At 42.6% G+C, this 16,861-nt stretch overlaps 1 protein-coding gene across 3 annotated transcripts in view; it reads left to right on the forward strand.

Annotated features, from left to right (window-relative positions):
* GFRA2 (GDNF family receptor alpha 2) overlaps window positions 1-16,861 on the forward strand; it is a 102,701-nt gene that overhangs the window by 83,692 nt on the left and 2,148 nt on the right. For 2 of the 3 annotated variants that reach the window (XM_027865320.1, XM_027865322.1), the window contains 3 exons: window positions 3,741-3,850; window positions 4,750-4,890; window positions 5,779-5,951. In XM_027865320.1, coding sequence (XP_027721121.1) covers window positions 3,741-3,850; window positions 4,750-4,890; window positions 5,779-5,951 — 424 coding nt within the window. The remainder of the gene's footprint in view (window positions 1-3,740; window positions 3,851-4,749; window positions 4,891-5,778; window positions 5,952-16,861) is intronic. The other variant, XM_027865321.1, reaches the window with a different exon arrangement.

Raw genomic sequence — 16,861 nt, forward strand, 5'->3', positions numbered from 1 at the left:
GGATTACAAAACTAATAGATGAGGGCAACTGTAGCCTTAGTTTGCCTAGATTTTAGCAAAGCTGTATGATTGTTGTGGAAAAGATAAAGAGATAATACAATGAGATAAAATTCAGACTGGTTTGTATGACCAGACCTGAAGAGTAGTGGTTCAGTGTCAACATGGCAGGACATCTTCTGTGGAGTACTCCAGGGACCTGTGTTGTTTAACACTTCAATGAATGAGTTAAAAGCCTGCATGGCATGCTCATCAAATTTGCAGATGACATAAAGCTGAGGTAAGGATGGGGAGGGATGGGGGGAAGAGGGAAGGCTAGCTAGTACATAAAAGTGACAAGATCCAAAAGGAGCTTGATAACTCTTGGTAAGATGAAATTCATAGGGATCTGTATAGAGTCTTGCCCTCAGGTGCAAAAAACCAACTTTTCAATTATAAGCTGGGAGTAGCATGGATAGGCAGCTGTTATTCTGAAAAGAATCTGGGGGTATTAGTGGACTGTAGGCACAATATATCAATAGGGTGATGTGGCACCAGGAAAGCTAATTGGATGTTGAGCTGCATTAAGGGGAGTGTAGCTTCCAGGAATTGGAAGGTGATCATCCCATCATACTCTACCGTCATCAGATTTCATCTGGAGTATTGGGTTCAGTTCTGTATACTGCTGTTTAAGAAATTAATTAACAAGCTGGAGAGTGTCTGAAGGATGGCAGCTGGGATGTTGAAGGGCTTTAAGTTCATTACTTAGGAGTGTCAATTAGAGGAACTGGGAATGTTTAGCCAAGAGAAAAGAAGACTGGGATATGATAGCCATTTTCAAGAATTTGGAGGGTTGTCATATAGAGACGAGCATTTACTAAATGCCTACTATGTGCCAGGCACTGTACTCAGCACTTTACAAACATCGAATTTGATCATCAAACGACCCTGGGAGGTAGGTGTTATTATTATCTTTATTTAACAGGTGAGATAATTGAAACAGGCAAAGGTTAAGTGATTTTCCCAAGGTCACACAGTGTTTGAGGCTGGTTTTCAACTGGTCTTCCTGTTAACAGGCCCAGCGCTTTATCCACTGCACCACACAACCAAAAAGAGTAGACAGAAGTATCAGGGAGGCAAATTTAGCCTTGAGGTCAGGAGAAACCATGCACCAATTTGTGCAGTGTGCAAAAGGAATGGTTTGCCTCAAGAGGTGGGAGTTTCCCTGTCCTTGGAAGTCTTCAAGCTGAGTAGGGGTTCCTTTCATGAATGTGTTAAACTAGGTGGCTGCTGAGGTCTCTTCCAATTTTCCAATTCTGTGATTCGATGATTCTGTGTCTATTGATTACAGCAAATAACTCTGGTCCCATAAGCCCCATGCTTGAACCAGTGGAACGGCACAGCCTGAATAGACTCATTGAATAAACAAAGAAGCATTGACTCCAAATGTGCTCAGGGACTGAAGGACCATAACGATAAGCAAAGGTATCCTCAGGGCCAGAAAAAGAGGCAGAAAGCAAGGAGAGTTTCTACTGTCTGGAAGGGTTTCAACTTCAATCAGAGCTTTTCTCAGAGACCTCCCCCTGAGACCATGAGAACACTGAGCACTGAAAGACCAGATAGGTTTTTCCCTGTGAATTTTTACAGACTCTGAAGCCTGAGATTTTTCACACAGTTTTTAGACTGACTGGTGCATGAGCTAGGTGGTGGTGAGGGTGGGAAGTGAGGAGGCTGGGTGATTAGGGTGGGTGAAATTTCCTAATGCTTTCTCTCCAGCCAGCCTGAATGGCATTTCCTTCATAATGTAAAAGGGGGAAAGAAAGCCACTACCTCCAGCTCAAGTCACAGATCTCACCCCTTCTTGTCACTTGGAGCTCCATTGGCATCTCCACAGAAAGAGCCATTTGTGTTTGGATCCCCTCCCCCAAATTTTCAATGGTAAATGATGAGAAGCTGAGTTTTTTTTCTAGAGTCACAGAGTTGGAAGGGACCTTAGGCATCATCTTGCCCAACCCCCTCATTTTAGAGATGAGAAAATTGAAGTTGAGAGAGGGGAGGTGACTGACCCCAGATCACAGAGATAATAAGTGCTGCTGTCAGGATATGTATGTGTTCTCTTACTTACAAGTCTAGTGTTATTTCAACTATACCATGGGGTCCCCTGCTCAGAACTGATTATATAGCTTTGGAAGCTAGGGAGGGGTGATTCAGGCCTGGGAAGCTAGAACAGGAGAAGAAATTTCTACATAGGCTAGATTCTATTGTTCATATTTGAAGCAGAGACAGACCAATAAATAATATGAATGTTTGATATTTGGGTGGACATTTGGATCCTTTGATAAAGGAAGATTTCATTTAATCTCCATACAGTGGAGGTAGATGGTGAGGAGGTATTATCCTTGTTTTATAAATATAGAAACTGATGTTCAAAGTGATCTGCCCAAGCTCACTCAGGTGGATAAAGAAGAGACTAGAACCTGGGTCTCCTGACTTAAGCTTAAGTCATTTTTCCTAGCTCTTCCTGACGCTAGGTGGTGCAGTGGATGGAGGCCTGGGCCCAGAATCAGAAAGATCTGAATTCTAATCCATTTTTAGGCACTTACTAGTTGTGTGACCCTGGACAAGTCACTTAACCTGTCTGCCTCAATTTTCTCAACTATAAAATGTGGATAATAACAGCACTTACCTCTTGGGGTTGTGGTGAGGATCAAGTGAGATAATATTTGTAAAATTCCTAGCACAGTGCCTGGCACATAGTATGTGCTTAATAAATGCTTGCTTGCTTGCTTCCTTCCTTCTTTCCTTTCCCAGTCTACTGGGCTATTAGGTTGTTTTGGAGTGAAAGAATCACAGAAAACAAATACTTTCTATGCTCTTTCCTGTCTCCTTTCCTCTTTCCCTTTCCCAATGCTTCTTTCTCCTCTCCCTTTCCCTTCTTCTTTTTTATTCTCTTCCCTTCCCTATTTATCTTTCCCATTCTTTTCCCTACTGGCAGCATGCTACTATTGCAAGAGACCCGGATTTGGAATTGGAAGACCTGGGCTTGAATCCAGATTCTGCTACTTAGTACCTGTGTGCTCTTGAGCAAGTAATTTTATCTCACCAGAACTGTTTCCATGTTAGTAATTAGATTAGAAGACTACCAAAGTCCCTTTTAGCTCTACACCTACAATTCATAATGTAATGAATGTTATGTATATAATTACACATGTGATACTTTATTACATGCAGTATCTGTGCTCCACACTGTGCTGGAGTGGGGGTTGGGGGGGATATAATGATAAATGTTATTACTACTTGTAGTTCATATTCTATAGTATTTTAGGACTTTCTTCACAATTCTTTGAGATTGTAAAATCCTTAAGGTCAGGGACTGTCTTTTGCCTCTTTCTGTATCCCTGTTGCTTAGCATGGTACCTGGCACATAGTAGGGACTTAATTAATGTTTATTGACAGACTGCCTGAGGTAGGTAGGCAAATATAAATGCAGGGTTCCTGCTTTCAAGGAGCTTACAATCTAACATCGACACAAAACTTATACCTCCACATGAAACAGCACTGAACAATATAAGAAAGCATAAAATTATTCCCTCTTATTTCTCCCTCTCACTTCCTTATTTTCTTTCCTCCATTTGTAACCCTGCACTCCGTGGAAGGTATGGAAAAGAGAACTTTCTCCTTTGGACTAAATGAAGAGAAAAAGGAGGAGAAAAAAAAAAACAGCCAAATCATACGTTTTTTTCCTCTGTTTTTCATCTCATCAGGTCCCGGCTGGCAGACTTCCATGCCAATTGTCGTGTTTCTTACCAGACAACAACCAGCTGCCCTTCAGACAACTACCAGGCATGTCTGGGCTCCTATGCAGGCATGATTGGTAAGCCTCTATGCTGATATTCCCTGGAGTAAAGGTGACCTTTTTGACTTTCCTAGTCTTTGCAGGGTTTAGAATTGCTTGTAGATTGAGTCAGTTACTCAATACCTGTGTGTTGACTTTGCCGAAGACTCAGGCAGTGGCAGCTAATAGTGGGAACCAGAAGATATTCTTTCCTTACTAGGGAACCACTTAGAGATATGATGGTACCAGCTCTTCTATGTGGCAGAATAGGCTGACTGCCCTTGGGATATCCAGAGGTTTTGAAGGGATACCAAAGTTGGGGGTTAACAGGTGGGACTTGAAATATGGAAAAGGATAGAAAGGAAGGATGGTTAAGAAAGGGGAGGGAAAGAAAACAAATATTTATTAAGCACCTATTATGTGCCAGGTATTGTGTTAAACATTTTTTTACAGATATCTCATTTTATCCTCATAACAACCTTGGGAGGTAGGTGCTATTGTTATCCCCATTTTACAATTGAGGAAACTGAGGCAGACACAGTTGAAGTGAGTTGGCCAGGATTATACAGCCAGTAGGTGCCTGAGATTGGATTTGAACTCAGATCTTCTTGACTCCAGGCCAAACTTTCTATCAGCTGTTACCTAACTGCCCTAATGAAGGAGAAAGCAAACTGCCAGATGTTCAGGAAGCAGGACTCTTAGGTTTTCTTTTCTGCCTTAATGGGTGAGGAAGCAGGTGACTCTTTATGCCTCAATTTCTCCCCCGGTGGTAATAGAAACAGTGACATCTGAATTAATATTATGATGCTGATAAACAGCACGTGTCTACCCTAGGGTAGATGGGGTCCTTGGGTCCTAGGAAGAGAGGGAGAAAGGGAAAAATCTGCTGCCATTTTCACCTTCCTCTTCCCTTCTCCCCCCTTTCCCTGTTTCCTCAGGGTTTGATATGACACCAAACTATGTGGACTCCAACCCCACCAGCATTGTGGTGTCCCCTTGGTGCAGTTGCCGAGGGAGTGGAAACATGGAGGAAGAGTGTGAAAAGTTCCTGAAGGACTTCTCAGAGAACCCATGTCTCAGTAAGTTCTTGTGGCCCTGGCCATGTCATGGATGCCCTTGTTCCACCTCTTGACAGCTTGGCATGGATCGTCTCTATAGGGGTGTCTAGTTTATATAAAATAGACTGAGTCTTTGCAGATTCTCCAGGTCTGAACTATGGCATTTGGTCTTTTAGGGTTTATGTTCTGGGGGCCTGAACCTGTGTTGTCCTCTAATGCAACTGCCCTGATGGCTCCAGTCAAATCTTCCCTGTTAACTTAGCCACAGGGGATACTCTTTCTACCATGCCACTGTCCATGGTGGCTTTTCCCATTTACTGAGTCCATTATGTCATAGAATCAGAACAATGTCCTTTGAAAGTCATCCAGCACCCCATCTGAGACAGCAATAAAAGTGGCACCTCCTGTCTGGTGGTGTCACAGCTGGGGAGGTGGTTGAACTCCAATGTCAGAGGATAGCAATCCCCTCCTGGTTTTGATGTTCCCACCCCTGGTTTTTGCCATGTCTCTCAAGTTCTCTCTAGCAGCTTACCAGTCACATTTCCCTTTATTCTCTTCAGATCTTTCTTTCTGCCTTCTATCATCCTTATTGCTTCCATTTTCTTCTTTTTCTCCTATCTTTCATTCTTTCCTTTTCTCCACCATACATTTTTCTTTCCTTCCTTCTCCTTCCCTGTTTTTTCTTTCTCTCACCACCTCTCCAGAGAGCAAAATACCAGTAATAACAGTAATACTTTTGCATATAGGTCTTTGGATGTTGACATTAGAGGAATTCCCCACCCCCACTCCTAGTTTTGGTGCTATCACAGGAGGGTGGAGGGTAGGGGGGTACCAGGAGGGAAAGGTGGTGTGAGGTGGCCACTGTGAGCTTGGAATCTTTTTGTCTCCCTTCTCCCGTATGCCTTCTAGGAAATGCCATCCAGGCCTTTGGCAATGGCACGGATGTGAATGTGTCCCCCAAGAATCCCCTGTTCCATGCCACTCAGTCTCCTAAGATGGAGAAGACCCCATCCTTGCCAGATGATCTCAATGACAGCACCAGCCTGGGGACTAGTGTCATCACTACCTGTACATCTATCCAGGTGAGGAAGTGTGACCTAGTTCATGTGAAAGCATTCCAAGATATGTAGGTATGGCCTGGGGAATCAAGAGAAATATCTTAGGGCCAAAGGATTAAAATGGAAGGGGAAATTTAGGGAAGAAGGTGTTACCTTTCATTGGGTCACCCCTGGAGATACTGCACTCATTCATTCATTCATTCATATATTAAAGAAGTATTCATTAAGTATCTACTCTGCATCTAGAACTGTGTTAAGCACTAGGGAATATAAGGGATATGAGATATAATACATAAGAGATAGGGAATATAAGAGAAATATAACACCTAGTCCCTTCCTTCCCCTTTTCCTCTAGAGGCCAACTTGACAGAAGCAGAGAGTTATGTTGGGCTTAGGTAGGAGATAAGGTAGGGTCAATAGGTAGGATTGGGGTAAATTCTGGAAGGCCTCGAATGCCAGAATTTGGCAAGGGAAACAGCATGCTTGATACCTTGCCCTTCTGGTGTATTTCTTTTTCCTTTACCTGTCTCTTGCCAGCAAAAGTCCCTGCTTCCTCTTCCTCTCCTTTTTTTAAGTGGAGTTAATTTTGATGACTGAAAGCACCGAGGCAGGACTCCTCTTCTTGTTCTGTTGCCTACTGGTGGGAGGGGGAGAGTAATCCTGTGGAAACCAGAGCTGTTGTTTGCCCTTCTGTTAAGGCTGGGTGAAAGGACAGCTTCTAATTAGATCAGGTATGCTTGAGTAAGTCCAGATGTTTGCTCCTGTTCCTTCTTCACCAGACAGTTAGGTCAGTTGCCTGCCACACACTTCTCTTAAGTAGCCAAAGGTGGTGTACCCAAATTAATGCAATCATTGAACATAACAACTTGCCACCAAAATGCATTTACAATAGCCTCTCAAGTTAAAAAAGAAATCAGGCCATAACAAACCATTTTCCTCACTTGGAAATTTTTCTGTAACTCTATCAATGTCAAAGCAATGGTGCTTCTGATTATGGTGATCATCAATCACCTGAAGAAGCAAAGTTGGTATGAGTTATTAGCATTAAATATATAAAACATCAAATTAAAAATTTGTATTTTTCCATAGATTTCTAATTTTTTTCAGAGCTATACTTCTCTATAGCCTGATTTCTTTCTAGACTCTGGGTCTGGTGGGGCTCATCTTTATTTGCATGGCTAATTTAATTCTTGAAGTTATAGGGGGTAAGTCTGTGAAACATCACTCATAGTCTTCATACAACACATCTTTGGATCTGGCTTTGAGATCTTTGGTGACCTTGCTACGGGCAATAGAAAGATTGTAGACAATTGTGAACTCCCATCCACCCTTAGAGGACAGAGGAAAGAAACTTGCAACCGAGGGGCTCAATGCCTCTTAGATCTACTCTTTGAGTTCCTTTTCTTAAGGCATAAAAGGCTTTGTGGAAGAGAGCTTCTGCTTTCAATGGACTCATTGTCTTCTGAATGTTCTTTGCTCATGGCCACCTCTGCATCTTGGCTTGAACATTTTGGAACTGCAAAAAGCCTATGGCAGCAGAAAGAGGTCCTGTGGCTCCTGTCCAGAATTTGATACTAAAATTTCATCAAGCTGCCTACCCCAGGTCCTCGTCTCATCCCCTGCACCTCTACTCCCCCTCTGATGCCTGGTTCTTCCAGCTCTGAATGTTTGTGTCCAGATCCATTTGTCTGGCACTTGGATTGGGGCTCAGAGATGAGGCTGGTGGATGCAGGATCACACCAGAAGACAATTTACTTCTGGGAATGTGGGGAGCAGTATCCCTCTCCCTTTTTCCTATTTGACAGCTGAGTCTAGAAGCCCCGCTACTTGTCTGCCAGAAAAAACCGTGGTGGGATACTTTCTCTGCTGTGATTTGTGGGGTTCCATGTAGATTCCTGGTATTTCAAACTTGTGCAAAGAACGAGGACAACACCCCCACATCCCTGGCTGTGATTGTTTAACTTGGGAGATAGGACAGCTTCCTCATCTTCCTAGTCCCCCTCTATCCAGTCTTTGAATGGCAGAACCTTGGGACCTTGGGGATGGACTGGGGAATGGGTTGAACTTATTTCAATCACATGGACCAGGGAATGTAGGAGTAGATGAACAGGGATATGATGCTTTGAACTAGGGTTGGAGAAATGTCAGATTTACCTTTCTCTGGGCTTCTGGGATGGCACTGATGGGTCAAAGCTAATTGGTTGACTTATTTGGAAGCTTGATTACATTGTCACATTGTCAGCTCTTTCCTTCCCCTCCTTTTTCTTACAGGTTAAACTTCCTTCCAGGGCTGGGGGTTCTTTGGTTTCTGTAGTTCCTATGCTGAGGGGGTAGAGGATCTGCGTTGGAGTCTCACTTCTTAAACTTCCTAGCTATGTGACCATGGGTAAATTAGCCGGCTTCTCTGAGCCTTATTTCCTTCATATGTAAAGAGGGAATTGTAATTCCTGAAATGTCTGCTCATAGGATTGCTATAAAGTTCAAGAGAGATAATGTACATTATAAGAGCTACATAAATGCCAGACATTTTATATATGTGTGTATATATATATATATATAAAATATGTAATATTGCCCCTCCCCTCCCCCCGAGTTTCTTTCTGGATTTTTTGACCTTATTTGTTGATATCCTGGGGAATCCCCTGGCACCCCACTCTAAATTAATTATGTACTATCTGCTAGGCACAGTGCTAAATGCTAGGGATACAATGAATAAAAAGGCAGTCCTTGCCCTCAAGGCACTTACAATCTAAAAAGGACACAAATCTAAAAAGGAGGCAGGAAACCCAGGGCGGGGGGGTGGTGGTGGGGAAAATGGGGTGGGATATCAGGGAGTAACTACTGTGGGGGAATCTTGTTCCATGGAGATGAAACTAGGCAGAGCAGCAAAGTGGAGTGAGTAGAGTCCAATTTCTGCCCTCTGTAAAGTAAGGCATAGGGAGAAGTTTGGTACCCAGCTCTCCAGTCCTTGAAACAAAGGAGGTGAGGGGGGGAGAGGAGGCTGAGGGAGGTGGTGTCAATCAAGGCTTGAGTTTGCCGCCTGGTGGTGAGTTTAGAAGTGATGAGCTTACCTTGGGAAGGGCAGCTTGTTGCATGGAGTTGAAACTAGGCAGGGCAGAAGATGCAAAGTAGAGTGAAACAATTAACTATAGACCAGGAATAGGTATAGGTCAAGTTTGTCTTAAATGAAAGATTGGTTTGTTACTGAAGCAAATATATAGAAGATATAGTTCTTCAGATTGGGAAATGAAAGAGGTTAACATGCTCATTTTTACAGATGAGGAAACTAAGACCTAGAGAGATGTAGCACCTTTCTCAAGGTCATACAGATGATGTTGGAAGAGCTGGGATTTGAACTTCCATAGTCCTTCATGACATCATCACACTAACTCCCTTATAAAGTAGTTTTATCTAGAAAAAAGAAGATCCCTGATGAGGAGTCAGAGGACAGAGTTAAGAGCACATTTTCAATGTAGCTTTGTCCAAGGTTAGAATTCTTAATTAGAGAGTAGTCACTTAGGTGGCAGAAATGGATAGAGCACTAGGCCTGGAGTCAGGAGGACCTGAGTTCAGCTTCAGATACTTATTAGCTGTGTGACCCTGGGCAAGTCACTTAACCCTTTTTGCCTCAGTTTCCTGATCTGTAAAATGAACTGGAGAAGGAAATGGCAAACCACTCTAGTATCCTTGCCAAGAAAACCCCAGTTGGGGTTGTGAAGAGTTGAACATGACTGAAATAACAACAGACTTCTTAACCGAGTTTCTGTGTGGTACACACTTGCATTTTATCTTCTTGGGAACTTTTTGGTTTTGCTATAGTGGGACAGGTGGGACCCATGTTACTTCTTATTTTCACCTTTTCTAACTTTCTGTTTGAGTGGAGTTTTTATAATTTTCCTAGATCAGTCAGCATTTTGGATGCTTGCAAGCTTCTGGGGGGCCCTGAAATTCTGAATCGAGTTAAAGCTTTTGCATTCTTGTTCCCCTTCCCAAAGTTCTCTAAATCCGGGAGAATCCCTGACCAGATGCTGCCTTTGTTTTTCTTGGATCCAAACCCCAATTGATTTCTGCTCTCACCCTTTGTGTTGCCAAATAAGTCCCCGGCAGAATTAGAAATAGGTTTGATTGGACTATAGGGCAGTAGCCTTTCCCATCATCAGAGACTGCAGCCAGCTAGCCTCTTCCTACACTGCTAATGCCTTCCCCAGTGCCTGTAATGAATCTGTTACCAGATACACACTCATCCTGAAATCTCAACAAGAGGCATTAGCCAGCTTGGCTATGTAAGATGATTCAACTAGAAGATGTTGGACAAGGGAATTGAATAAACAAGTAATGAATACCATAAAAATGAATATGGGTGGCCTCCAGCTTTGAACAGGGTGTGTTCCAAAAGTTTGTAAGTCAATTGTTGGGAAGTTATAGTGCATTTTTCCATGCACTGTTATCTTTAGTGTAGATTCATAGGCTGTCCCACAAAGGCCTATTTAACTTAGAGGGTGGTTAAATTTTGGTGCTAATAGTGCTGGGCTTGTGAGTAGGGACCCAGGTGGTCTTAGACCACACAATTGTGTGTTTATCATAGTGCCTGGCATATAGTAGGTGCTTAATAAAGTTTATTGATTGATTGTGATATAAGAGACATTAGGCATCATCTTGTCCAACAGATAAGGAAACTGAGTCCCAGAAAGAAGAATATCTCCCCTTTCCACCAAGGGGATGGTGTCCATCCCTTGAAGTCGTTGAGTACAGAGTACAGAACCTGAAGAATCATTAATGGGGATTTGGTAGAGAGAGTTTCTTCTTAGGAAGGGGATAGATTAGATGGCCGCTGAAATTTCTTCCAGCTCCAAGTCTATGGCAATGAGTCAGTCTTTTCCTGAGTTCAGAGCTAGACCCAGTTCCACTTTAAAATTAGGTGAAGTTTGTCTTTGGCATCCTTTCATCCCCTATATTCTGAATCTCTCTGTGGTACTTCTATCTCTCTCAAGGGACCCTGATACTTAGGATCTTCATGCAGCCATGAGTTTGCCTCAACTATCCCACACCCAAGCCTGTCCTATTCCCTAAAGTGTTCTGTTTCAAAACAACCACCTTTCCCTTCCCATCCTATCACCACCCAAATGCCCATCCCCTCAATCCCCCTAGGATCTTATCTAGCAGTTAATGTGAATCCCTTCAAGGTGTTAATGATTGATGTTGACCTCTGAGCTCTCCCATGGGGTATTAATCTTTTTAAAAGCAGAGGCTTAGTAACCCAAATGCCACGTTAATTTTTGGGATTTCAGGCAATGTTGAAAAGTGAAGTAAAGAAATTCGGATTATGTGGAGATGGGGGGAGGTTTCGGGGACAAAAAGTCACCAAGTAGGCAGACCTACCCACAGTGTCGGCTTCCCTAAATTCTGCTCTTCATTGCTTCTTTGTGCAGCAGGGATGATGGGGGACCCCTTATTTGCTGGACTGGGGTGTTTTCCATGGATTTGGACATGGGCTATGCTTCCTTGCTGAAGGACATTTGCTCCAGCCCTTTGTTAGGACAACATAGTGAACTACTCTGATTGGTCTTTAGTGAGTAGGGAAGAGGGTTGTGCAAAAGATGATTGGTGAATGAGAATCAGAGAGGATGGACCCTCTCCCTGAGGAACTCCCTCCTCCTGTAGTCTATGAGAAAAGCCGTGGAAATAACTCCTCCTTTTACTTTTGAGATTTCTCTCTCTTTGTGCAAGCTTTCTCAATTTTGGATTTTGAGGGGGGTGATTTCCCTTCTCCTCTCCCCAGTTTCACCCCCCCCAACCCCAAGCAACAGTGGCTGCTTATAAGATAAGCAGATAGGATTGAAGAGAGGAGATTTTCTTGGTGGCCCTGAGATCAGACCTGGAATGCCTCCCCTGAGCACAGGTTAGCTCCATGAGAGGTGCCCCATCCAGAAAATCTGGGGGCCCTGCTCACCCCTGCTAATTCTGAATACACAGATGTTCCAAAGATTCTATTTCCTTACTTCTCTCCCCTCCCCCATTAGCTCCTGTGTTGCTATGTCAGCAGGACTGTGGGTGGGGAGGGGAGGAAGGTAATGCAGAGTAAGGATGAAAGTTTCTAAGTCCAGGGTTAGAGCTTCCCTGCTGAGACCTCTATAAAGGATTTAGTGTCTCATGTGCTATCTTTTAGAAACGTGGAAAAACACAGCTGGATGAGAGTTTAGATGACTTGTCAGTAAATGACTTGTTCAAGGTCACATAGATTAGTAAAGTAGCTGAGATGGGATTCAGAGTTGTTGACTGTTTCCCCCTCAGCCTGTCCATCTAGTGAGTTAACCTGCCGCCACTGCAAGCTTCAACTTCTTCCAGGAAGCCCAAGACAGGGGATTCTCCTCTATTCAGTGAAGTGGTTCACTTGTTATCGACGAACCTTTTGTCTTATTCTTGCTCTGCACTAAATTAAATTGGGGGTTTGTATGTGGGAAAGGGAACATGTTGGGTGGGACTTGTACCTCTAGCTCCTTGACACCCTGTTTAGAATTTCACTGGTACTTTAAGACCAATGGGCTCCAGCAATATAGAGAACTGAAATCTTGTATTCCACATCACTAGGCAATTCCATTTTCTTCCTTGTCATTTCTTTTTTTCTCTGCTCCCTGTACCCATAGACACCTGCAAACTACTTCTGTTAAAGCCTGAGATACTTAGATCTCAAGAATTTGCTTCCCACCCCCACCCCTAATTCTATTCTACTACTGAGAATAAATGAGATTGCCAAGGGGGAAAACATAGGAGAAAAGAGAAGCAAGAACAGCTTTGGGAAGTGTTTCCATTAAGGGGCCAAGAGAGGAACAGGAGACTGGGAACTGCAATGATCAAAGGGATAGGAGGAGAATCTGGAGTTGTGTAGTGTCAAGGAAAATCAAAAGACCAGAGATTTCCAAGAAGGAGGGGGTGGTCAGATCAAATACTACAGTGTACTTTTGGTATGACATTTATCTCCGTACGTACAGAATTATAGAGTTGAAAGGGACTTCTATGGCCATCTAGTTCAACCTTTATCTAAAAGGGATTCGGTCAGTGAATAAGCATCTGTTAAGTACCTACTGTACTAAGTGCTGGGGAGACAGGGAAAGGCAAATGACAATTCCTGCTCTCAAGGAGCTCACTGTCTAATGAGGAAGATCACATGTCTACGACTATGTACAAATAAGCTAGATACAGGAAAAACTGGATAATCTCAGAGGGAAGGCACTAGCATTAAGGAGGATTGAGAAAGCCTTCTTGCAGAAGGTGGGATTTTATTTGGGATTTGAAGGAAACCAGGGAAGCCAGGAGGCAGAAAATAGGAGGGAGAGCATTCTAGATATGGGGGCCTGCCAGGGAAAATGCCCAGAGTTAGAAGATGGGTGTCTTGTTTGAGGAACAGAAAGGAGGCCTGGGTCACTAAAGTGAAGAAGATTCTTCTCTACAACACACTCAATAAATAATCATCTAGCCTCTGAATGAATACCTCAGATGAAAGGTAGCCCATGGCCTTTTAAGGCAGTCCATTCCACTTTCAGATAGCCCTATTTGCTAGCAGGTTTTTCCTTGGATCAAGACTAAATTTACATCTTTGCACTTTACCATTGCTCTTGGTTCTTTTGATACCAAATCAAATGTGTCTAATCTTCTATATGATAGCCTTCCCAATACTCAAAGGCAGTCCTTGTGTTCCCCTGAGTCTTTGCTTGCCCACATTAAACCTCCCAATCCCTTCAATCAATTCCATAAAGTATGAATGGAGCCCCTTCACTGTCCTGGTTACCCTTGGCACTCTGCCAGTTATCAATGGCTTTCCTAAGATGAGGCATTCAGGCATTCAGTACAATACTTCAAATGGGATCTGGCCAGGGCAGAATTCAGTGGGACTATGGCTAAAGACTACGTCACAATATATGATTGTGTTAGAATACTATTGTGCTATAAGAAATGATGAGCAGGGGGCAGCTAGGTGGTTCAGTGGATAGTGCTCTGGCCTTGGAGTCAGGAGGACCTGAGTTCAAATCTGGCCTCAGACACTTGACACTTAGTAGCTGTGTGACCCTGGGCAAGTGACTTAATCCGGATTGCCTCACCAAAAAGCAAGAAAAAAAAATGGTGAGAAGGATGGTTTCAGAAAAACCTGAGAAATCTTATATGAACTGTTGCAAAGTACAGTGAGCAGAACCAGGAGAACATTGTATACAGTAATAGCAATATGTATGATGATCAACTGTGTTTGACTTTATTCTGATCAATAAATAATCCAAAATAATTTCAAAAGACTTATGATGAGAAATGCCATCTACCTCTAGAGAACAAACCAAGGGAGCTTGAATGTAGATTGAAGCATACTTTTTCCCACTTCCTTTATTTTTCTCCTCCTCTTTCTCCTCCTTTTCTTCTTTTGCAAGATGGCTAACACAGGAATATGTTTTATACAATTTCACATGTAAAATCATCACATTTCTTGCCTTCATAATGAGTGGGGGAAGGGTAGGAGGGAGGGAGAGAATTTAGAACTCAAAAATTAAAAAAAATGATTGAACTTTATTGTATTCTCAGCATTTAGCACAGTTCTTGGCACATGGCAAGCAAGCACTTCCTAATTGCCTTTTCATTCATTAATTCATTCTTAGAAACATCAGTATGTTTAAGTATGGTTCAGATAAATTTTGAATCTGTATTGGGCTAGTAAGAGAGAATGAGGTCATCCTTAACCTTCTGGAGGTGACATTGTGGAAGAGAACAGTGGTTACTTGGTCCTAGCTTACCTAGATCCACAATCTGTCAAGAGTTGGAATCCTAGGCTGAGTGCGCCTGAGCCAGTGTGTGTTATCAATGTTCTTATGACAGCATGGGTCAGATGATTGGAGTGATACTTTGTTCTTCTTTTCCTTCTGTTCTTCCTAGTCTTCCTTCATTCCTCTTTTCTCCTTTCTCTTTTCCTTCCTTCTTCTTTTATAACCTTTTCCCATCCTCCTTTTTCCTATTCATCCTCTTCCTTCTCCAGCATTCCCCTCTCTCCATCTTTTCTCTTTCCTCCTTTCCTCCACCTCCTCTCTTTTGAAGGCTTCTAACATGTCCGGTCAATTCAATCACATGCTTGGCTCCATTCAGAGCACATTAGAATTCAAACTTCATTTACATACACTTGGCTTAGCTGCTGACTGAGAGATGGCAGAGACTTTAGCCTGGATGACTTGGTGATGGTGGGGCTTTCCTTATTTTTTTTCTCCACGGGTTCACCTTGAGTTGCAATCCAATATACCAGATCTTAGACCTTCCGAAATAGGCTTAATCTCTGGGTTCTCCTTAAGAGACAGAAGGCTCTTGTTGGAACATGTCAGAGATCACCTGGAGGTGAAGAGGTCATAGAAAAGGATAGATTCTAATCTAGCTGCTTCTGCCACTATCTTCTGACTCCTAATTCACTACTCTTTCCTATCCTAAATTGCCTCCTCCAGCTGTGGAAATAAGGTTGAGTAGGTAAGCTAGGACCACATTATCAGGCCTGACAATTCTTTGTATTTTCTTGACATCAATACATTTCTGCCTTAGATAGATTTCCCTGTAATGTTCCTATGATACTAAGAAGAGCCATCATTAACACCATCATCACTGATTGCATTATGGGGATGGGTCTCTCAGGGACAGCTGGAGACCTTATTTAGCAACCCAGATTCCCTGTGCTATAGCATGCCTGTAATGTCCAAGGACTTGTCTATGCTTCTGGCTAGATTAGTGGTCTGGGTGTGATTTCTCAGTCTTTCCTATGGTTTCTGGTGTTGATAGCAATAGAATAGAGTTGCTTCCACTCTTCAGATGTTTCACCTTAATCAATGTGTCATACTTGATAAAGAAGCATTATGGTATGATGGCTAAAATGTTGAACTTGAGCTCAGAAAGATCTGAGTTCAAATCTTGCCTCTGATAACTAACTAGTAGTATAATCCTAGGAAAATCACTTACTTTTTCTAAGCTTCAGTTTTTTCATCTGTAAGATGGGGCTTCCTGTAGTACCTTTCTCAAAGGTTTGTGAGATTTAAATGAAGTAATATTTGTACTTCAAAGAATTTTTAAAAACCACCTGAATGCCAGTTTTTCTTCTTCACACAAAAAGAATGTTTTCTGTAGTGTGTATGCTTTGATTTGTTATAACCGGTAGCGAGGAAAAATTGTACTGAGTCATCTGCATTCTCTCAGCCTTCATTCCCCTTTGCTCCCTAATATACTTTGTGCACTCATGTTTAAGACATTTCGCCGGAGTGAGGGAGTTGCGGTAGAGTCAGTCTGTGGATACGAAGTAACTTGGAGTTAACTAGCCCATCCAGGGATTATACCCTTGCCCTCTGACCTCAGAATTTTAGCACTTTGTTGTATGGTGTTTATAAAAGGAGGAAATACTGAGCACCAAGAAAAACATACGGCCTTATCCAAATAATTGGATGAAATCAGCTCCCTACCAACAGATGTGAGGAAGTAAGAGTCAGGTGGGATGGAAGTGAGGGAGAAAAGAATCAGAGGAATTTGTTAGCCATGGTAGCCATTGAAAGGAGCTGGGTATTATGCAAAGGCCTCCTAGAAATGGTGAGTGTAGAAAATGGATTTGCTGAAGAAGAATGCAGTGGTTTGCCATATGCTGGTGGGGAAAGATCAAAACATGTATGGAAAGGAGAGGAAAGAGGGTTCTGAGAAGGAAGGCAGGGAGGTGGGTTTCACATGTAGAAGCAGAGGTATTGTTATATGGGGGAAATAATAGTAATAATAATCACTCATATTTACATAGTACTCTAAGGTTTGTGACTCTGTGAGGTGGGTAGTATAAGTGTTAATCCCATTTCATAAATGAAAAAATCTATAAATTAATTGAATTCAGTTTGATAAACACTTATTAAGTGCTTACTATGTGCCAGGTGTGTTTGGATTAGTTA

Source organism: Vombatus ursinus, unplaced genomic scaffold (genome assembly GCF_900497805.2).
Source record: "Vombatus ursinus unplaced genomic scaffold, bare-nosed wombat genome assembly UNPS02014778.1, whole genome shotgun sequence".
NCBI classification, from domain to species: Eukaryota; Metazoa; Chordata; class Mammalia; order Diprotodontia; family Vombatidae; genus Vombatus; species Vombatus ursinus.